At 56.8% G+C, this 21,102-nt stretch overlaps 10 protein-coding genes across 10 annotated transcripts; 2 read left to right on the top strand and 8 right to left on the bottom strand.

Annotated features, from left to right (window-relative positions):
* Positions 1 to 377: 377 nt before the first annotated feature.
* MKK02DRAFT_29544 (uncharacterized protein) lies at positions 378 to 1,939 on the bottom strand (the record flags this gene model as incomplete). Its single annotated transcript, XM_053087849.1, has 3 exons — positions 378 to 743; positions 806 to 1,680; positions 1,744 to 1,939. 3 exons carry the CDS (start codon positions 1,937 to 1,939, stop codon positions 378 to 380), a joined length of 1,437 nt encoding a protein of 478 aa, XP_052949271.1.
* A 384-nt stretch (positions 1,940 to 2,323) lies between these two features.
* MKK02DRAFT_39795 (uncharacterized protein) lies at positions 2,324 to 4,408 on the bottom strand (the record flags this gene model as incomplete). Its single annotated transcript, XM_053090784.1, has 3 exons — positions 2,324 to 3,268; positions 3,319 to 4,172; positions 4,216 to 4,408. 3 exons carry the CDS (start codon positions 4,406 to 4,408, stop codon positions 2,324 to 2,326), a joined length of 1,992 nt encoding a protein of 663 aa, XP_052949270.1.
* A 352-nt stretch (positions 4,409 to 4,760) lies between these two features.
* On the bottom strand, positions 4,761 to 6,260 carry MKK02DRAFT_29542 (uncharacterized protein; the record flags this gene model as incomplete). Its single annotated transcript, XM_053087848.1, has 3 exons — positions 4,761 to 5,078; positions 5,113 to 5,942; positions 6,026 to 6,260. The coding sequence occupies 3 exons, from the start codon at positions 6,258 to 6,260 to the stop codon at positions 4,761 to 4,763; spliced, it is 1,383 nt and encodes a 460-aa protein (XP_052949269.1).
* A 376-nt stretch (positions 6,261 to 6,636) lies between these two features.
* MKK02DRAFT_29541 (uncharacterized protein) lies at positions 6,637 to 9,837 on the bottom strand (the record flags this gene model as incomplete). Its single annotated transcript, XM_053087847.1, has 9 exons — positions 6,637 to 6,849; positions 6,890 to 7,093; positions 7,141 to 7,742; positions 7,906 to 7,924; positions 7,996 to 8,373; positions 8,512 to 8,617; positions 8,704 to 9,023; positions 9,072 to 9,669; positions 9,728 to 9,837. 9 exons carry the CDS (start codon positions 9,835 to 9,837, stop codon positions 6,637 to 6,639), a joined length of 2,550 nt encoding a protein of 849 aa, XP_052949268.1.
* A 479-nt stretch (positions 9,838 to 10,316) lies between these two features.
* Positions 10,317 to 11,670, bottom strand: MKK02DRAFT_39790 (uncharacterized protein; the record flags this gene model as incomplete). The annotated part of the gene is made up of 3 exons (XM_053090783.1): positions 10,317 to 10,610; positions 10,662 to 11,422; positions 11,481 to 11,670. The coding sequence occupies 3 exons, from the start codon at positions 11,668 to 11,670 to the stop codon at positions 10,317 to 10,319; spliced, it is 1,245 nt and encodes a 414-aa protein (XP_052949267.1).
* Positions 11,671 to 12,025: 355 nt separating this feature from the next.
* MKK02DRAFT_29539 (uncharacterized protein) lies at positions 12,026 to 13,489 on the bottom strand (the record flags this gene model as incomplete). The annotated part of the gene is made up of 3 exons (XM_053087846.1): positions 12,026 to 12,361; positions 12,414 to 12,978; positions 13,203 to 13,489. 3 exons carry the CDS (start codon positions 13,487 to 13,489, stop codon positions 12,026 to 12,028), a joined length of 1,188 nt encoding a protein of 395 aa, XP_052949266.1.
* A 226-nt stretch (positions 13,490 to 13,715) lies between these two features.
* Positions 13,716 to 14,733, top strand: MKK02DRAFT_39788 (NUDIX hydrolase domain-like protein; the record flags this gene model as incomplete). Its single annotated transcript, XM_053090782.1, has 5 exons — positions 13,716 to 13,860; positions 13,950 to 14,144; positions 14,198 to 14,335; positions 14,387 to 14,500; positions 14,555 to 14,733. The coding sequence occupies 5 exons, from the start codon at positions 13,716 to 13,718 to the stop codon at positions 14,731 to 14,733; spliced, it is 771 nt and encodes a 256-aa protein (XP_052949265.1).
* Positions 14,734 to 14,992: 259 nt separating this feature from the next.
* Positions 14,993 to 15,289, bottom strand: MKK02DRAFT_39787 (uncharacterized protein; the record flags this gene model as incomplete). The annotated part of the gene is made up of 2 exons (XM_053090781.1): positions 14,993 to 15,174; positions 15,268 to 15,289. The coding sequence occupies 2 exons, from the start codon at positions 15,287 to 15,289 to the stop codon at positions 14,993 to 14,995; spliced, it is 204 nt and encodes a 67-aa protein (XP_052949264.1).
* Positions 15,290 to 15,346: 57 nt separating this feature from the next.
* Positions 15,347 to 16,525, top strand: MKK02DRAFT_39786 (uncharacterized protein; the record flags this gene model as incomplete). The annotated part of the gene is made up of 4 exons (XM_053090780.1): positions 15,347 to 15,415; positions 15,710 to 16,199; positions 16,261 to 16,400; positions 16,466 to 16,525. 4 exons carry the CDS (start codon positions 15,347 to 15,349, stop codon positions 16,523 to 16,525), a joined length of 759 nt encoding a protein of 252 aa, XP_052949263.1.
* A 546-nt stretch (positions 16,526 to 17,071) lies between these two features.
* On the bottom strand, positions 17,072 to 20,362 carry MKK02DRAFT_29537 (uncharacterized protein; the record flags this gene model as incomplete). Its single annotated transcript, XM_053087845.1, has 9 exons — positions 17,072 to 17,544; positions 17,728 to 17,892; positions 18,139 to 18,349; positions 18,559 to 18,610; positions 18,689 to 18,753; positions 18,776 to 18,912; positions 19,061 to 19,589; positions 19,712 to 19,760; positions 19,947 to 20,362. 9 exons carry the CDS (start codon positions 20,360 to 20,362, stop codon positions 17,072 to 17,074), a joined length of 2,097 nt encoding a protein of 698 aa, XP_052949262.1.
* Between the last annotated feature and the right edge of the window lie 740 nt (positions 20,363 to 21,102).

Below are 21,102 nucleotides of genomic sequence, written 5' to 3'. Positions count from 1 at the left end.
CTGGAGAAGCCTGGGGATTGAGGAAGGCTGTAGGCTGATATCCCGAGAATAGAGGATGAAAGGCAAAAGAAGAAAGAGGGGTTGGAAGAGGAGCGCGTTGCACTTGACGAGGAATGTGGAGTTGGCAAAGCGCGCTAAGTCGTCCACCCTTTTTCAAACCCATGGGTCCGCTGCTCGTCATCATCTTCGTTCCTGAGGCCTGAGGACCGCATACACACTAGAATTACATGCAGACGATTATGATATGAACATCAAATCCCGGCTATGCACTATTTCATACCCAGCCCGATGCCCATCGCGCCAGCCCATCCTAAGCCCGCCTTCCCTCCCTACGTTTGGATCGCCTGTACCAGCTGCCGCGCAGATCGACTGGTCGATTACGCCGTACCCTCAGCAGCGGTTCCGATGTCATCGACACCAGCACTGTCCTTGTCCATAGCCGACGGGACTTCGTTCGGGAAGACGGGGTCCAGCGGCTGGTCGTCGCGGGGTCGCAGGACAGAGCATGTATGATGCTGCGATGCCCAGACTGGGTCAGACATGCTGACGAATGGGTCTTTGGCGTAACTGTTGACCCAGTCCAGGCGAGAGAGGCCAGAGTAGTGGTCGAATAGACTTCGGACCGAGTCGACGAATGGAGGAGGAAAGTCGAGCTTGGGTTCGGGTCGGTCGGTGTAGCGCGACTTGGACTCGAGAGTGATAAAGACCAGTTCCTTCAAAGCAGGAAGACTCGGTCGAGAGTTCTGCGTCATTAGCTAGGTCGCAGGCAGCAGAATACGAGTCAAGGATCACTTGCATCGTCCACCATGTAGTGCGTGGGTCTCGACGCGAGCTCATGTGATGCCAGACCCCTCCCGTCCGATACCAGCCTCTCCACGCCCAGCATTGCTTGGGCTCCTCCCATCCGCTCAAGGTCGCGCAGTACACCCGGGAAGTAGTACGCCGCGTAGCCGTACAACGCCAGCATTTGCAGTCTGGAGCATTCCACACTCCAATGTATAATTCGCCTCATCGTCGAAGGGGTGATGGTGTCATACATCGAATCTTTGATGTTGGCCAAATGGATGGTGAGGGCCCGCAGACTTGGGGTCTTTGGGAGGAGGCGTCTCGCAAGCTCGTCGATGAATGTGGCGTGGCCGGCGAGGATGAGGGTCTTGAGGTGTGGGAAGGTTGCGGACTTGGGAAGGAGCTCAGCGATGATGGTATGCTGCCCTTCGTCGAGATCGCTGTGCTGATGGCAGGACAGAGTGAGGGACTGGAGGTTTGGGATGAAGGGAGCGAGACGGAGGAAATGCTCTCCGACTCGAGAGGTGGTGACCAGGGTGAGGTCGACGAGGAGCGGGAAGCTGATCCCCGCGAGCGCTTCGCCCCACACCCGCGGTGTGTGCTTCCACCATACGAGGCTGCCGCCGCCGCCGGAGCGTAGGACCTCAATCGGACGCGCCCATGTCGACTCCCGAACATGCACCTCGAGCGACTGCAGCTGGGCTGCGAAGCGCCGGATTTGGGCCCAGCCGGGCGAGTTGGGCTCGTCTGTGACCTCGACGATGAGTCGGCGGATCGCGGTACCGGCCAAAGGGATGAAAGTGGAGAGTGATTCGAACCGCTGGCATCGATGGACCATGCTCTGGTTCCGCGCGGTGCTGGTCGATGCGAGGTCTGAGTCTATTGACGTGAAGACTGTACCATCAGCCGGGTTCCCCATACCGCTTGACTGAAGACCAAATTTCGAGGAAGACTTACCGCTCTCGGTCATAGGTGGAATCGCCAGTATCCTCCTCTCCCTGAAGTAAGGTGTGAGAGCCAGCTCAGCGCCTGCCTTCAACGACCTGCACGTCGCGATGATTGCCCATATAGTTGATGGATCCTCCGTGCTGGCCGCTATCTCGCGCATGATGTCTTGCGGGAGCGAGTCGAGGGAGGGCCACTCGGTAGACATGACGCTGAAGGTGGTAGACTGAAAAGCTGAAGGTGGATGATAAAAAAAGAAAGAGAGAATGAGGAGAAGGTGGATTGCCGAGGTGACAGGGTTGTCTGGCCAATCTTGAGGACCGGTCGACCGTGCCTGAGGGCCTGAGCGTGTTTCAGTTCAACCTGGGCGCCTGAGCTGCTGATACGTCCTCTCGTATTCATTTTCAACGTGGACCATAATAGCGAGATGCGCCCATGGCTACATGATCAGGAGTATTGCAGAGAGGGCATACATGGAGACATGACGCATGGCTATGAAGTTCCCTCTTCACCTAGGTCCCTGGACCACCTATAACCTAAAACCCGCCCTCGCTCTTGTAGCCATCAACCTCACCACTCCGCCTCGCCAGACTCAAGGCACCCAAAGATTGTACCTGCTCTTTCCCCTGCTACTCCCCATACCCATATCGCCTCCTCCACGCGGACTACCGCCCCTCGGACTCCTATCCGACCAGCAGTAATCCGATTCGGGCGAGAGCGGCGGTGCCGACCCGGGGATGGAGGGCTGTCTGGGCTGTCTGGGCTGATACGCTTCCGCCTTGAGAGGTAGACCTCTTCTAGCGAGGTTGGCTATGTCCAGCCTGGGCCGGAGATGCGGGTCGGCCGGACCCACATCGCTCCCTCCACGCGGGCTCCCTCCGCTCGGACTCCATCCACTCTGGCTCCCTCCCCTCGGACTCCATCCACTCTGACTCCCTCCCCTCGGACTCCATCCGCTCGGGCTCCCTCCCCTCGGACTGCCTCCCCGTGTGCTCCCGCCCCGCAGACTTCCTCCCCTCGGACTCCATCCCCTAGGGGTCCTATCCGACCAGCTATTGTCCGACTGGGGCGAGATCGGGGGTGCTGATCCAGGAACAGCGGGCAGTCTGGGTCGATACGCTTCTGGCTTGGGCGGGAGGCCTTCACCAGAGCTCGCGGTGTTCCGGTTCTGACCCGCATCCGGCTTGGGCGATAGGGGCAGTGTCGCCGGACTGGGAATGGGTGGGGCGGGACGGAAGGCGCGAAGTGGGGCATCCCCATTCTGACGGTACACCGTGCACTTGATGTGCTTGGCCGAGGTCGCGCCTTTTGCGGTGGTATGCTCATTCCGGAAGGGGTCGGAGGGGTACGAGTCGAGCCATTGCGCATGCGAGATGGGATACCGCTCGAACAAAGCACGGAGCTGGTCGTCTTCGTATAGCTTAGGGGCAGGAGGGGACTCACCCGAGGTGCGACGACGAGGAAAGAGGTTGACGACAGGCCGGTCGATCCAGGCGAGACGACGGAGAGATGGTAAACTCGGCGATACGCCCAATTTCTGCCAGCACATCAGCTACATGTCTCTTTGACGGACCAAGAAGTACTCACATCATCCAGCAGATGAAACACCCGCTTATCTTCGTCCCGCCCCAGAATCAACCTGCTTAGCCGCTGAAACGCCCCATTCCACCCATTCTCCCCATCCTGTACCGCCCGCAAACACCTGGAGAAATCGTACGAGCTCCAGCCATACAGCGCCAGACCTTCCAGCTCGCGCCCGTCGTCATTGATGAGCTCAAGAAGAGGTTGGATGGAGCGGAAGGGCGAGACCGAGAGGGTAGAAGTGGAGATGCGCTCGGAGATGTGCAGGATGAGGTGGGTTATAGGGGCGTGAGGGAGGATTTCGCGTAGTACGTCGATGACAAACTCGGCGTGTCCGGCCAGCGTGAGACGCGCGAGGGAGGGGAATGGAGCGGCGTGGGTGATGAGCTCCGGCTGGTCCATATCTTCCGGACCGCGAAAGTGAGAGGAGAGGGAGAGCTCCTGGAGCTGCGGAAGAAGGGGAGCGAGACGCGCGAAGTGCTCGGCTCCTCTCCCAGAGCAGATCATGGTCAGGCGGGTGAGGTTGGCGAAAGTCTCCGTGAGGCAATCATCCCAGCACTCGGGCGTGCCAAGGTAGCCAAACCTGGCGACCGAGTCGTCCCCGCCATATTGGACCGAGTGATCAAAGTATGTGTCGCGCACGTGCAGCTCGAGGTGGTGAAGCTGCTCGGCGAAACGATGGAGGTGTTCCCACGCGCGTGCGGCGTGATTGTCGGCGAGCTCGATGGTGAGCTTGCGAAGGGCAATAGCGGAGGAGGGAAAGTGGGTGATCTGCGCGTCGAGGATGTCGCTCTTCTCTTGAAGACGCGTGTCCCGAGCTTGGCCGGTCCAAGCCAATATAGGGTCAATGAGGGTGAAGACTGCCGATCAGCGCGCTCCCCATAGACCCCAAAACAGACGTACCATCTGGTGCCAACGCAGGCTCAGCGACGACCCTCTTCTCTGTAAAGTACGCCTTCAACGCCGGCTCCGCTTCCTCTCGCAGGTACCGCGAAGTCGCCATCAGCGCGTAGACGCCCCGTTCGTCCAAGCATCCGGCGATAGCTTCGATGGCGTGTGGGGGGAGCGAGTCGAGAGAGGGGGGAGGGTCGGACATGATGCCGGTAAGTACCCCCTCGGCTGCGTTCGGGGAGGTTGAAAGTATGCTAAAGAGAAGGTGAAGGGGAGATGGATAGATGGAGTCTGAGTGATAAAGTTGTGATGACGAGTCGAAGTCAAAATCAAGATAGATCCGTTCCTGAGCTGGGTGTGTGTGTGTGCATGTTTCGGATCTGACGTCAGCTTGTGCCCTTACCGAAAATTTGCTATATCCCCTACCGGTAGGTAGGCAGGAGAGTTGACGGCGACCGCAAAGCCCCTAGCCCCGACAGGCACTGAGCGATACAGACCCCGCTCTCGGCGGAAAGGCTTATGACTTACATGCCATACACCATCTATTCACAATCTCTCTACCACGGCCGTCCGTCCCACGACTCCTCATCTTCCTCAACTATGCGACTACGGTCAGCCCGAAGATGGGCTGGTAGCGGGCAAGACTTCGTAGGTCGACGGACGCAGCAAAGGACTGTCGGATCGTCGACCGCCGTGGGATCAAACGAGAAAGGGTCGTCCGGACATGTGGCGATCCAGACGACATACTCGAGAGACCTGCAGAGGTCGAAGAGGGTGGGGAGGTGGTAGACCTCAGGAGGGCCGTCTGGGCCGACCCGTCCGACAATCACGATCTGCCTCAGCGAGTCGAAGATCCAATCATGGTGAGGATTCGCCTGATTATTAGCTGAAGATGTACGGCTGACTCACATCTGCTAGCATTTTCAACATTTTATCAGCCTCGGACGGCTCACTGATCCCTGCGCCATCGAGCTCTTCCTCAAGGACCAGCATCTCCAAATTCGCCCAGAGGTACGAGAACTCCTCGTCCTCGCTTGTTTGCCCAGCTTCTAGAGCGACTTCCAAGATGTCGGCAGCCGAGAAGCCAAGCAGAGCGAGTCCTTTCAGACCGTCACATAGTCCGAGAGAGTTCCCGAGCCACTCCAGGGTGAACTCTTTGACCAACCCCGATTCCTCCCGTACAGCGACGTAGCGAATGGATGGGTAGAGATTGAGATCCGCCAGGAGCTCAGGCATGTAATCGATAGATCCTGTCGCGAAAATGTGTTCTAAAGGCGGCATCTCTTCTACTTCGAATGTGATGAGGGCGCCGTCAGTTGGCTGGTTTGTCGGCGAGCTGATAGTGAGATGCCGGAGTAGGGGAACCGACGCGCGGGTGAGAAAGTGTCGGAGATGACCCATCGGACGCTGGCATGTAGCGATGACGAGGTTGGTGAGGTGTGGGAAGGAGATCTCTGGCCAGACCTCAAGCGGCAGGTGGGCATTGCGAACGGTGTCCCAAACATGCACTTCCAGAGCCGAAAGTTGCGGGGCGAACCGTATTGCCAGGTCCCAGCCGACTTGTTGATCATCCACTCCGGTCTCGACGATGAGCCGACGTAGGTGAGTAGTGGCAGGTGCATAGGCTAGAAGGTGCGCGTCGAAGCGGTCACCATAGTGGCGCAAGACACGAAGGCGGTTCCGACGGTACTCGGCGATGTTCGGGTGGAAATCGGTGGGATCCTCGGTCTTATATGATTCTGAAAGTTCAGCATTGGAGCAGATGAGCTGCATGTCACGCGACGATATAGCCAGCCAGCCGGGGTGATAGACATCCACTCACTGTCCGGAACCAGCAGCGGCGTGCAGATCACCTCTTTCTCCGCCAGATAGGGGCGTAGCTCCGACTCAACAGCCTCCCGTATCCCTCTGCATACCGCCATCATCCGCCATAATGTCTTCTCGTCCGAGTAAAATGCCACTTCACGGAGGATATGCTCCGGCAGCAATCCCAAGCAGGCGCGGGAGTGGATATCATCGGCCGGTATTCCGCCGATCGAAGCGAGTGGGACGGCCATACTGGAAGGGGGGGACCAAGTGATATGGTAGTATCAGGAAGGTTCACTATCTGACCTTGTAAAAGCTGTTTCGGATGAGAGACATAGGCAGATGAGCGGAAAGAGAGAATGAGCGAAAAGCAAGGAATGTGAGCGAGGAATGAGCAAGCAAAATCGGAGATGGCGGTAACGTAAAGACCGGCCCCGTCCGAGCCGACGACACGATGATGGAGCTGAAGAGGATGAGAAGTCAGTACCAGTATCAGAGAGAGCTGAGATCTAGGCTGAGAAGTGTACATGATGATGGTGCGTGCATAGTCGTCTTCTCGAGTTTCTTGCCTTCTTGCCGATCCGAGTAATATATGTCGGTCCCCGTTCCAGCCTAGCCTGTCCGTTCTTATCCCTTCAACCCCTTTCCACGTTTGCTCCGACCCCCTCCCTCCATACGCTCCGTACCATGACCATCCCCTTCCCCTGGACCACCAGCTCCGTCACCGATACCTCCGCCGCCAGCCGGACCTACCGCCTCACGAGACGATAGGGTAGAACCGAGGCCGGAGTGGCTCGTACCCGATCGGTCGGTCCACGCGGCAAAGGACGTTCCGGCCGTCTAGAGTCCTCGCCGACGTGACACTGGGAAAGGGGTCTACCGGGTAGCCGTCGACAAATTCGACAAAGTCAAGACTGGGATAGGTATGGAAGACCTCGCGGAGGTCGGTGTCGGTATAGTAGGCGGTAGGTGTCAGGTCGGCGGGGAGGTAATTTCCGTCGAACCGAGACCGCTGGGTGTTCTTCGTCGAGATCCAGGTTATGCGCTTTAAGGCAGACATAAGAGGCCGCTTATGAGTGTAATCCTTGGCCTATCAGCGCTGTAAAATAATGTGAATATGAGAAAGCTTACTGTGAACAGCAGCGGATACACCATTTTCCAACCGGTCCCCTCGCTCCTCGTCTTTGATAACACAAAGTGCTGGACGTGGTCCAGGCACTTATTGTAGAGATCATCCGCCCGGGCCGCCGCGAGGATGCTGATAGCCGCTGGACCGTAGATCGCAAGCTGTTCGAGGGCGTTACAGTTGTCGAAAGAACTGAGCATGTATTTGACGCAAAAAGTGTGGAAGGAGCCGGGCGAGGGGTTGAGGATGATCCTCCGAAGAGGCCAGGGCTTCCTCGCGCGAGTCGCTATGGGCAAGAAAGCATCGAGAGGGCCTGCGAGGGAGATGCTAGTGATGTGAGATCCGCCGATGACGTTGTCGAGCTTGAACCGACCGATCCCCGTCCAATTGCTCGCCGGACGGGAGATAACTTGTAAGGCGTGTAGGTCTGAGGCACGCCGGGAGATGGCTTCGAGACCCTCGGAAGGATCGCCGGTGGTGAAGAGGGAGAATTTGAGCAGTTCCGGAAAGGCAGGAGCGGTGATGGGTAGCGAGCCACTCCCGACGACGTGGAGAGATAGATACTCGAGTTGCGGCGCCAGGGAGTTGATGAGAGGCCAGCCAACGTCTTTGCTGTCGCATCTGACCTCCATGGCAGCTGGCGAAGCGCGCTGGCAAAGCGAGGGAATGTGGCGAGGTGGGAGGCGAACCGGTCAATCGCCTCTATGAGGGCGGCCCTTCGGGCCTGTCCGAGCTTCCCTCGCGCTTGGGTGACAGCGGGAGAGACTGACTCCGACACTCGTAGAGGCGCTGTATCGTCAGCTCTGAGAATATCTGCATCCATCATCAAGGCTTTTCGAGATGCACCTACCCTGACTGACCAACGAAGGTTGGATGATCACCACGACGCCCGTCAACTCCTTCAGCTGCACCTTCACTGCGTACCGGGTAGCACGGCAGGTAGCGCTCAGCCGCCGTATCGTGGCTTGATCCGAGTGTGACGCGATCGTCGCGTAGACGTGCTCAGGAAGGGAGACCGAGCCGGGAGGAGGATGCGGAGGCTGGACCGGACGTTTGGGTCGGTGGGGCATGATGCAGCAGACAGCGACAGGGGAGGAGGGGATGAATAGGAAGGCCTCCTTCCTGCTTTCCGTTACTGTGTCGACGAGGGGGTCTGGAAGAAGGGCAGGAGGAAGGTAGAAGCTGTATGTTGGATGAAGGATGATGGAGAAGTGCGAAATGTGGACGCGAACTCGAAGCTGCTGATGAGGCAGATCCGTGCGTCCTCTTGAAGGCTCTTGTGACCTCGCTCAGCTCGTCAAGAAGGGTTTCTCGCGAGTATACAGAGCAGGCCGGTGATACAAAGGGTCAGATCAGCGTCGAAATCTGAAGCTGACAGGCTTGATATAGAATGCATGGTCCGATCTCGCCTCGACTCGCCGTCCACGTAGAAGCCCCAAATGATATACCGTATCCCCTCCGGTGTCCCAGACTGTCCGCCCGCTGACTCCTCCAGCATCCTCATATCACCCACCCATCTACATCCCGCGCCCGCCCGAAAGCCCCTCCATGCTGGCCCGTCGCCTCACGGGGCGATGGGGTAAAAGCGAGGCCGAAGAGGCTCGTCCGCGTCCGGTCGATCCACTCGGCAGAGGATGTTTCGGCCATCCAGAGTCCCTGCGGATGTCGGCTCGAGGAAGGGATCGGAAGGGTAGCCATCGACGAACTCGACGTGGGCGAGGTTTGGGTACTTGGCGAAGACCGCGAGGAGCTCTGAGTCCTCGTAGAATACGGTAGAGACCATTTGGGCCGAGTCGAATGTACCGCTGGGAGAGAGCAGGCGTTTAAAGGTCGATATCCAGGTGATATGCTGGAGAGCAGGCATGTCTGGACGAAGATCTGGGTGTTCCTGTAAGGTATATTAGCGGGAGCCCGTGAATCATGGCAATGAACTCACCGCCCACAGCAGCGGGTAGACTATGCTGAAAGTCTCCTCGCACATCGTCCTGTCCGAGACAAAGTGCCGCACTCGGTCCAAACACTCTTCCTGACCGTTCCACCCTGCTGTCCCCAAGATCTCGATCGCCGCCGAGCCATAGATGGCGAGACCCTGCAGAGCTTTACACGAGTAGATTGATTGGAGGAGGAAGTCGATGATCTCGCCGTCGTAGGTCCCGGAAGTGGGATTGAGGGCGATGTATTGTAGAGAGGGTATGTGCCGAAAGTTGGATGTGAGGTCAAAGAGGGATTCGATATGACCGGCGACGACGATGCGGGTCAAGTGGGGAAGGGCGAGTAGCTTGTTGAGCTTCCCGTAAAGCTCCGTCTCGTACTCGCCATCCTCGCCATCCCACTCTGAAATGACTGTCAGGGAGCGGAGTTTAGGGGTATGTTCGAGCAACGCGGTGAGGTCATTGAGCGGGCGATGAGTGGTGAAGAGGGAGAGATCGAGTAATTCGGGGAAGGATTCGGCTGTGATGGCCGAAGGACCGCCGATCATGCGCAGGTCAAGACTTCGGAGCTGCGGGTATCGACTCCGGTCGCTCCTGGAGGGGCTAATATATCAGCACGTTCCCGGTCGAGAAACCGCAGTAGTCAAGTAAATCAACCTACTGTGGCTGACGAGAGGGTTGCCAACTAATACCTCCTGTTCCGTCAAGTGCACTCCGAGCTCCGGCTCTACGGCGTGACGGAGCGTCCGACATGTAGCCATCATCCGCCATATCGTCAACTCGTCCGAGTAAGACGCGACATTGGCGAGGGCGTGATACGGCAGATCACAGAGCAAAGGGCCGGAGGGTAAGCCGAGATCGCTGGCCGCCTGCGTCTGATGATGTATTTCTGGCGAAGGTGGCATTCTAGGCCGGACAAGTCTGGAATACCGACGGATATGGGATCGCGTTGTATTGATTCTCGGGTCTGGGTGTGAGGTGGATATATGGACGGTGGAAGAAGCCCGAGATGGCGCAGACCGCTGTTCTTCTCCGGCGCCAGCGCCAAAAGCAAGTCCGTGCGTACGAATCCGTTGAAACTAGCTATAAGACAAGAGATTCACGTAGACTAGCCCGCTCTCTCGCCATCCCTTGCGCGCCCGCATCCCGCTCTGACCACCCTGTTACGCCGCAAAAGAAGCTCCACCCGTCCCGCCCATTCGCTCTTCCCCAATTCCTCAGGCTCTTCCCCCACTCCTCGAGGAATCCTTCTAGGACGGAACGAGTGGTCCGATAGCCCGCATAGGTCCGCCGCCCTCCGGTCTAGTGACGAGGTATAGGACGTCGGGCCCGAGTACGGTATGATCGACAGCGAAGTGATCGGGAGGATACCCCTCAAGAAACATGACGGAACGCAGGGTGGGATAGGTATCGAAGAATTCTTGAAGCTCCTCGTGTACATAGAGCACGCCCGGACAGAGCGGTTGGATTGGTGAAAGGTTTGGATACCGCGCATATGGGATCCGCTCGAGCGAGTTCATGTCCGGTTTGGGGTTGTAATTTTCCTATATCTGATCAGTGAAACGCCCGTCAGAATCGCAGATCAGCCTTCTCACCGGCGGCACCATCATTGTATAGCCTTGGTCCCCCGTCTCATCGAGCACCAGGAGCCGGATCCCATTGAGACACCCATGCTGGGAGGGATCATGGGCTTCCGCCATGAAATCCAAAGCAGCGGGCCCGAACAGCGCGAGGCTGTGCACGGTCCCGCCCTTCCGGATGGATCGAAGGATGTTGCCCAATTGCTCTTCGGAGTATGTGTCGCCAGAGGGGTCCAGAGTGACGTATTCCAGCGCGGGCAGCGTACTGAAGACCCGCGTGATATTGACGAGGGATTCAAGGTGACCGGCTAGGTAGACGCGCTGAAGCTTCTGTAGAAGGGGAGAGAAATCGTCCTCAAGGACGATAGGCATTGAGAGCGGGTCCGGGATGACTGGGTTCCGATAACCCGAGAGGACCTTGAGGGAGCGGACTTCCTTGGCGGTCTCCAGGAAGCCGAGGAGTTGCCAGATTGGCGCACCAGTGGAGTACAGCGTCAGATCCGACAGCTTTAGCAGATCAATCTGGCCGGGTCCATCCTGGGGCCGAACGACGAACATCATCGTGAGCTGCTCGAGCTCTGGGAAGCGATCTAGCAGATACCAGCTGGCGTGATCATCCTCGTCCCATCTACACTCGATAGTGAGCCGCTTCAGTGCGATGAGGGAGCGGGGATTTGCGGTGAGATGCTTGTCGAATCGCTTGACAATTTCCAACAGCTTTGACGCGCGCTCCGCATCCTCGACCTCGACTTCATCTTCGACAGAGCGAAGAGGTACTGATTCATTAGCTCACGTACGATAAGGATGTATGGAGTCTGAAGTCTCGACACTCACGATGCTCCAGCAGACATGGATGACCGACCAGCTCCCGCTCCGCCAAAAAGCGGCCTAGCATCGGCTCCACCGCCCTGCGCACCTTTCTTGAGACCGCCATCAGCCGCCACACTAAAAGCTCCTGGCAGAAGCCCCCAATGACCGTCAATACCTCCTCCGGTAAGGCGGAGAAACCAGTCCCATCGGACATCTGGGAGATGGTAGGCGGTAGCTGACGAAGATGGGATAGGTCTCAGGGCCAGTTCTGTGCGAGCACGATGCGAAGAGATGGAGTGGATTGAAGCAGGACAAATGTATGATGTCAATGCAGGACAACGCTAGCCAGAGGGACTTGATGTTTTGCGCACCAAGCGCAAGCTGCAGCTAAAGCAGGTCCGTGCGTACATTTTCATTCACATGCACTGAGCTGCTCTGAGTACTGAGCCTCGACGAACGTCGAAGTCCGGGAGACGCGCCCTCGCCCACTGATCCGCCAAATCCACCTCCCCCGACACCCACTGTGCTCTTCTCATCCTTGACCATCCACAACGAGTCGCCATTCCCCCTCATTTCGCCTTATTCCCCCTGTCCACCCCCTCCCACGGATCACGCGGAGCGACATGTGACCCGACAGGCTGCATCGGCCCGCCCCCTTCCGGCCGAGTGACCCGGCAGAGCACATTCGGCACGTGTACGTCATGGTCGACCGCGAAATGGTCGAGAGGATAGCCGAAAACGACGAGTACAGATTGGAGGGTGGGGTAGTGGTCGAAGATTTCTTGTAGGTCGTCGTGTACGTATAGGATATCTGGCCAGGCCGGTGGTGGGGGCTCGTAGTGGAGAGGGCGTATATAGGTGATGCGCTCCAGGCTTGCCATTTGGGGTTTCCGCTTATTGAATTCCTGGGCATGTCAGCAAGGCTTCTATGAACCCGAAAACACAAAGGGAACCCACCTCATCCATAAGCAAGAAGCCAGCATCCGCCGTGTCGTCCAGCACAAGATGCTTGACTCTATCAAGACATCCCCTCTGTCGCTTCTTCATCGCCTTTGCAACAAAATCCACCGCCGGAGCTCTGAACACCGCCAGACCCTCCAATTTCTTGCATTTTCCGAGAGATCGGATGATCTCTGAGAGATGGTAGGTCTCGTATGAACCGCAATTTGGGTCTAGGGTGACGAAACGTAGGTTGGGGAGTTTGGGAAATGCCTCTGTGACGTCCAAAAGAGATTGGATATGACCGGCGAGATATACGGTGTGGAGGTGTTGAAGGGAGGGAGCGAGATTGGGTTCGTCGAGCCGAAGAGGGTATACTTCCGCGTCCGGTCCGTGTTCATCCTGATGATCGGAGTAGACCGCGAGATACTGGAGTCGCGTTGAGGTCTCCAGTATCTCTGCAAGCTGCCAGATCGGCAGACCGGCAGCGTACATGGTCAGGCGAGCCAGGTTGGGCAGCGAGACCTCCCACGTGTCGCAATCCGGTGCAATGTCAACTCCTCGAGGTTGTGACCGACTTCTTCTAGAAGATCCCAGCCGATTTCCCCGTTATCCCAGTGAGTCTCGACCGTGAGGCGTTTGAGAGATTCGGCCGCGCGGAAAGGCATCGAGGTGGTCATGGTAGAGATCGAATGCGTCACTGAGTTCATCTTCGCGATCCCAGCCGTAGGGATCGGATGGCGAGGGACGTAGTGGTGCTATATGATAAGCTAGCGTCTCGGCGATGTATCAGCGGTCGTAGCTTACCGTGTCGCAAAATTCTGGGATGGGCGATCAGCTCCCTCTCCTCCAGATATGGAGCCAGCATAGGCTCCACCGCTGCCCGTATCTGCTTGGAGACCGCCATCATCCGCCATATCGCCAGCTCCTCCCCCATGCGTGCAATGTCCGTTCGCGAGGAGCTCGTCTGGGAGAGAACTGATGCCGACAACTGGTGACTTGCGGTCCCGCGACGCGTGGGAGGACCGGGCCATGCGAGGACCGGACGACTTCGCGTCTGATGAGCTTGATGCCTTCTTGCGTCGTGGCGGCATGACGATGAAGCGGCTGAGGGAGTCTCAGCTATAGATAGCAGCTGATCAGGTGAGATGTAACAAAGATCAAAGTTGCATCTGAAATCGACGCGTTGATCCTCTCCGTGCGTTTCATGTATGCCGTCATCCTCCCCACCCAAATTTGCTTCCGCCTCGTGCCACTGAAGTGGACGCGTAAAAGTCAAAAGCTCCTCTTGCCACCACCTCATTCCTCTCCTATACAGCAATGTCTACTACCACCACGATGACCCAGACAGCGCCCGCGCCCGATCTGGATGCGTACGATGAGGAGCAGGTCCGGCTCATGGAGGAGCGGTGTATCTTAGTAGATGAAAATGATAAGGCGTATGGCGAGGACAGCAAGAAGACTTGTGAGTCAACCTAGTGATAGGCGCTCGCGCGAGCTGCTCGCGTGGACATAGATCAATGAGATAGACAGGAGAGTCGAGCTGACATTCAGGTCATCTGATGTCCAATATCGACAACGGCCTCCTACATCGCGCATTTTCAGTCTTCCTCTTCCGCCCATCGGACGGACGGCTCCTCCTTCAAAAGCGGGCAGACGAGAAGATTACCTTCCCATCGATGTGGACCAACACCTGCTGTTCGCATCCTCTGAGTATCAAGGCGGAGCTTGTGGAGAAGGACCAAGCTGGTGAGCTAGCCACGACTTTGCCCATGCCAGGGAAATCCAAGCTCATAATTCAGGTGTCCGTGCGGCTGCTATCCGGAAGCTTCCACATGAGCTCGGTATCAAGCCAGAAGAGCTCAAGGCGGAGGATTTCACGTATCTGACAAGAATACACTACCTGGCGCCTAGTGATGGGCTGTGGGGAGAGCACGAGAGTGCGTTCCCCACTCTGCGATGGAGTGTCTGCACGCACGCTGATATCTCAGTCGACTACATCCTGTTCTGCGCACTTGACGTCACCCTGAATTTAAACCCAAACGAAGTTAGTGCGGCCGAGTACGTCTCGAAAGACGAATTAGAAGCTATGTTCAACGATCCATGTGAGCTTTGTCCTTGCTCTCACCTGATACCTGGGACCTCAGCTGACAACTTAGCCAACTCTTTCACACCTTGGTTCCGCCTTATCGCCCGAGACCTGCTCTACCCATGGTGGGACGAGATGGCGAAGAAGTCACGAGAGGCGGGATGGAGCCCGGAGAAGGGGGAAGGCAAGATTGATCCGAGGGTATTGCAGGCGGGGGCGAAGAATGGGGAGGTGTTGAAGATGGTCTAAACGGGGTATCTGGGGGTAAGGGGCATAGAGAGAGACTTGGTGTTGAAGATGGTCTGGACGGGGTACCTGGAGGGTAGGGACACAGAGAGAGACTTTTGGGCGCCACATCATGCACATTACATCCGTTTCTACTGCTTCTTGCTGAGCTATCGAGAACCGCGTGTTCTACCACCGTGACCTCAAGCTGATAATTTTGACTGGTGGAATCAGCTCATCTTCGCACAATCTGCAGGCGTGGCCTACCATCATCGACTCTGTATCACTTGCTGGTCCCTTTGGCCTTGGCGTCCGCCTGGTCATTACTGGCCATACCCTTTGCGATTTGGTGCGCTTCGGCATTGTCGGCCGATTCCCAGGGCTTGAGACCGTACGACAGGCTGAAGTTGGTCCAGCCGCCATAGTCTTTCACGACTGCCTTCTCCCCCGGGGTCAGAATAGGTTCTATCCAGTCAGCGTACCCCGCTAGAGTCATGAGAGGCGCCTCGCTCGGGATTTGGGGGCTTGGGTCCCCGCGATGGAGGGGAGTTGACTTACGGAGTCCATCTGAGGCAGGCATGTTGTATATCGGCTGTAGATGGTGATGATGGCAGGTGTGATAGGTGAAGAGCTGATCATGGAGGGTATCTCGCCCTCGCCACAGTCACCTCGCGTCGACGCGAACGGGCCGAAAGGCGCCGAGGCGGTCAGTGACGAGATCTCCGTGTTTCAGGTCGCTTCCGACGGAACTGGAGGGCGCACACCCAGCTGCTGGAGCAGAGCTGATGGAACGCCCCTTTCAACTGTACCTCAATCTACTCGATATGTAGGTCTGTGGCACCTTGTGATGCGGCGCTGGCGCTGATATTCAGGCCCAAATTCGTCAAGGGAGGGTTCCACCCTCGCAAATCCAATGCGTCCACGCCCGGTCCAGGAGAAGAAACCGGACCTGCAAGTTGAACCTGCTTGCTCTCACCTCAGCCTCGAGCTGACAGTCCAGACCCTAGCTGACCGACTCAACTACCACGACCTTCCTAGACCCTTCAAGAACCCACACTTTGTCTCTCGCTTATCCGTGCGCACCGCCTCAACATCCACCACGGGCGTCAAGAAGAACGCCAAGCAGATCCTCACGCTCGAGCGGGAACGCGTTTCGGGCGGGGATGGGTTTTTGTCTGCTATGCAGGTCGGACAGAAATTGAGGGGCGAGCCGATAGATACGGGTGGGAAGAAGAAGAAGGGGTCAGCTGCAGAGGCGGGGACGGGACCGGTCAAGAAGGGGAATATCGCGAATTTGATGAGGGGGCGAAAGAAGGCTGGGCGGCCACCCGCTGGGGCGAGCGGCGTCAGTACGCCGATGGATGTGGAGGGAGGTGTGAGTGGGGCTACGACGCCGGCGAGAGAGGAGAGTCCGGATGAGGAGGAGGGAGGGGAGGGGAAGGCGGTTCTTACTGGGCTGGAAGGGGTACCGAGGAAAGAGGTCTTTACTTGTGAGCTCTGCGTTTTCCCAAGCATACGACTGATGCGGGTCGGGACCATACTGATGCTCAGACCATACACCTGCCGCCCCGCCCTCGCTACTTCCAGCCAAGAAGTATTGCGACATCACCGGACTCGCGGCGGCATATACCGACCCAAGAACCAAGCTCAGATATAAAGGGCTGGAGCTATGGCACGTCGTGCGGAATTTGGTAGGTTACCTCCTGTCTACTTTGTGATCTGATGAGTACACGAAAGACGTATGCTGATCTGATAGGGACCAGGTGCGGATCAGGCATATTTGGCTCTGCGGGGAGCGCAGACCAGTCTGAAATGAGCGGAAATGACTGTATAGATAGACCTATGTTGTAATCGGAAGCTAAGCGATAAGATGTACTAAATATGTACTGAATATGCGAGATGCGAGGAGAAGGCGTCTACACGATTGAATGATGCGAGACTGAGCACAATTACTGATCCTGGTCGCTCCTTTTCCACCTCTCTCACAACGAAGCACTGCCTATCTAACCTTGGCCGCACCCGCGCCTTGACTCCGCCGCCCTCCACCATTGCCTGACCCTGGACCGGACTCCTGTACCTCAAAAAAGCCAGTGTCGTGGCTCCCAGGCTGTGAGGCATCAAGTGTAGCTGAGTCTGATGCGAGCTGCGACATGGAGACTCATCAGGTGACACACTGAGGGTCAGGATCGGGCTGCCGGATCTCGGGAGGGTCGGCTCCAGGAAAAGTTCAGCAATATCAATGTCGCAGACTCGCATAACTATCACCTCAAATTGCTAACGGCTAATACACCTCTAGTCGACCTCGTACCCCTGCCCTGAAAATTCATCATCGACTCCAGCGCCCGTCCTGCCTAGCTCGGGGTCATAAAGTCAAGGAAGACGAAGGACCAGCACCGCTGCTCTCCTTCGGTCTGGAAGACACGCGCGACGCCTTCTTTGTCCGGCGTTTGGCAGCCTTTGCAGCAAACGCCCAACGGACAGCAAGGCCTCTGAGGTGTTTGTTTGAGAGTGTGAGCATCTCTGCAGGGAGCGGAAGCGACACGAGTACGTCATCAAGGACCTTCTGTGACGGTACCGGGCGTTTCGGGTACTGCTGGCTCGGGAGTGTCGAGGTCCTGTCTTCGAGTTGCGCTTCGCTGTGTTTGCCTGCCATGGGTGCACCGCTGTCGCCATCTTCCGCGTCCGAGGCGCAGTCAGGGGTCCCGTCTCCGGGCTCTTCTTCTGTGTCTTTGATCGCGAAAAGATTGATCCCATACTTGGCAGCCATCTGCTGCAGATGCGACGCCAGCTGACTCGCAGTGCTGGGAACGGGACTTGTCGCTCCTGTAGGAGAGACTTGGGCCGAGAGAGTGCCGAGAGTGTCCCAGCCGGGACGGTCAGATATCAGGGGCCGCGTGAAAGTGAGGCAGTCAAGATTATGCCCATGTTCGAGCTAAGTTTCACGCAGGCGGCAAAGGGCTGCTGCTGCTCGTGCAGCTGTGCCATATTCGACACCCTCTACCCCACCACGTCACCCACCACAGCGACGGGACGTGAGGCCCAACTGACTAGTAGCCTTCCATGTGAGTACTATCATGGAGCTTGCAGTGTTGATGCCAAGAGGCTGAGATGAGCGGGCCTCATGCTGAAGATGCGTACTAGATGGATGGAGCATTTGCCACCCGGGCGAATGGGGCGCGGCGCCTGGTGGTTCAGATACGTGCTGCAGATAGATATTTCAAGCTGCGAATACCAGTCTCTGGCGCCGCACAGATTACTGCCGTACGGCTCAGGTAGAGCTCTCCAATAGTATTAGTAGCGGAAAATACCAGCCTGGTATACTAATACCAACGCCTCTGGTATGGTATAGTACTTCTACCAGGTGCCAGGGCTAGTATTAGTACGGTATTTGGTATCGCCCTCGCCAATTCCAGTAGTAGCGGGTATTACCAGGTATCAGGGCTGGTATACCAAAATTACCACACCTTTTCCCGCCACTCCTCCTTCCGTGAGCTGCCTTTTGTGTGGCGGCGCGGGTAGAGTGACTGCGTATCTCAGTCTCAGCTCTCAGGTAGCCCTGAAGTACCTTCTGGTCTGCACTGGCGCTACTCCTGGAGCTATGACCAATAACGGGCACAACTTTGTCCGAAGTCAGACACCACTCTGTCCGAAGTCAGCACCGCTTTATTGGTCCACAGCTTCGAAGCAACACAACAATGGCCTCGGGAGAGTTGAAAGGGCGATGCTCAAACCACATTGCTGCTCAGTCAGAGCCCAATGATCGCATGAAAGCATCCATCACGACAATGGTGGGCGGACTGGGGTGGCAACGGAAGCAAAAATTGCTCCTCATTCCTTACTGGAACTCACCCACTTCTGGACATTCGGTACGAATTGGGCAGGTCTAGGCTCGGGAAGAGTGCTCGGGTTCACCTCAACACCCTTACAGCCTCATAAAGCACCCTATTGCACGATAGCGAGTCGTCTAGAGATGACTTACCGGGCCTGGTATACTATGGTATACCAGCCTGGTATCGGTATTCTACCAATACCATGCTCTCTCGCCTGGTATAGTATTAGTACTTACCAGACGATCATCCTGGTACAGAGTACGGTATTTGGTATCGGCCTCGGTCGGCGCGCTGGTACTGGTATCCCTACCAAAATACTTTTGGAGAGCACTATACGGCTGGAATGGCTCGGTGAAGAACGATTCTGACGCCACTGATGTCAAGTACGACCGAAGGTAATGACAATCACATCGCATGTATGAGCAATTCTCCCTTACGAACACCATGGTCCGCCCTCCATCCCTTGCAAACTTTGAACCGGATCCTCGAGCTCATCCCGACCTACTCTGCACATGTCTCACGCGCAACAACACTGGAGGAGGCCGTGGAGCGCTTTGAGGCCGCAGCTTCCCGCCGTCGGACTGCCAAACCCTTGATGTGCTGGTCGCCGATTGTGAACAGATTCGTCTGGAAGGGAACCAACCCAGTAATGTCCTCGACCACGTCCCCTGATTGCCGCTCCACGTCAGGCGCGAGTCCTTTCCTGACCAGCTGAGTCTGGTTCAACAGAGTCTCTCGAGCGCTCTCGAGTTCCTCGAGCTTGCTCTCGTACAGCGTACTGTCTGCCCCTGGCGGTCCGGTGGGCTCTCTGCCGACTCTCCAAGCCGTGAGAGTTTCATGGTAATGGCTGTCTTGGGCTTCAGCTGCCTGCTGGTGCTGCCCTTTCTTGGTGGCACGTGTAAGTGTTAACTTTTCCAGGGACCAGGATGGGCAAGACACTTTTCCGACTGCAGAGTGAGGATGCATTGGACTCGAAATGACCTCCTTATATATTCCAGCCTGACAACTTCCTACAGAGTGTAGGAAGTTCCTACGAGTTCCTACGAGTTCCTACGAGTTCCTACAGATCTTCCTACTAGTCCCTGAGATCTTCCTACAAGTCCCTACGAGTTCCTACACGCCATAGGAACTCCTACTGTGCTAGGACTTCCTATAGTCCATACACAGCCTACTTGGTCCATGGCTTCGACGCCCTCAGCGCGCCACATTGACCTGCCGCCACTGCCCTAAGCAGTACGGCATGGGATTTTGCCTACTCAGGCGTCGCACTCTCTGGATCTCCTACTCGACATAGGAGTTCCTACTCGCTACCGAGCTCGCCTCCGAACAGGGGTGCCTCCTCGCTACCTATTCGCTTCCCGCTTCAGAGAGCCTAGAATCTCAGATTGCTAACAGTAAGCCGAGGACCCTGGACACCAAAGATTGAGCAGCTCCGTAACATCACTCTCAAGACCGAGCGCATGGTTGAGAGAGCCGAGGAAGGACGGCCCGGGCGTGCCGAAGGAGTCCCGCGCGGCAATCAGTACGCCCTGGAGGCCATCCCAGGTTGCCCTTGCGTTCTCCAGCCAACCCTGCACCTGGCAGGTATGCACATCATCTTCTTTGGGCCCAACGACCTCTCTCTTCGAGATCAACTCCTCAAGCTCACTGAATATGTCAATGCGCGGGGATAAATCGTTCAGCGAGGTCTCGTACTCCTCCAGAGCGGTGCGAATGGTGGACTTGGCTTCCTCGCTGACCTCGATCGAGACTTCGGATTGCACATCAGGGACAGGATCGACAGATTGGTCGTTCTTCTTATGAGCAGTATGAGGACTGGACATCGTGGGGAGATGCTGGGGGTAGGGATGTACGAGCGGCGAAGGGGAGGTGGGATATGTATGAAAGAGGATGAGGGGGAAGAGGTATCGGCTTTTCTATCAGGCACTCGCCTTGGCCCTAGGGGTAACATCAGAAAGGATGCTCGCAATCTACGAGATCTCCCCCTATTTCGCGTTTGGGTAAATGACGATCGAATCGAGCACAAATCGAGATCTCGATCTTCCATGTGAGTGGCTTTTAGCTGAAAGGTACATCAACTCATGAAGGGACGATGTCAAGCGCCTTGGACAGAGTAAGCGCCGGCATGACCGGTCGGGTCTGCACCAGACAGTAGAGGTCAGCAATCCCATGTCTAGATGACGCTTGCCGGAAGAGCCGGTACAGCATCACAGCACCCATGCTTTACCCAGATCAACATGAAGCGTCAGGGATTACAGTATGAGTGATTCGTACATGGAAAAGCAGAGGCAGCAAGCGGTACTGTTATCGCCTCCGCGGGCGGTGCTCTGTACAAACATTTGCTATAAATGTGGCGGTTCCTGCGTGGTAGATTTGCTTGCTGCATGAGTTGCTTTTATCAGAGTATGCAGGATAGATCAGTCCGGCGTTAGCCTAGTCAGAGCCGCTATATCCTACATGCCTGTCCAGTCCTTCTGACCCCTGAAGACCCCTGCTATCCCCTCCCAGTCCCACCTCGGCCGTGTCCCCAAAACAAGCCTAGCCTCCCCAGATATACCCTCTC

The sequence above is a fragment of the Dioszegia hungarica genome, assembly GCF_025882075.1.
Source record: "Dioszegia hungarica strain PDD-24b-2 chromosome Unknown MKK02contig_2, whole genome shotgun sequence".
Classification (NCBI taxonomy): Eukaryota; Fungi; Basidiomycota; class Tremellomycetes; order Tremellales; family Bulleribasidiaceae; genus Dioszegia; species Dioszegia hungarica.
Note: the sequence above shows the minus strand (reverse complement) of the source record. Positions and strands in the feature narration are given on the sequence as shown.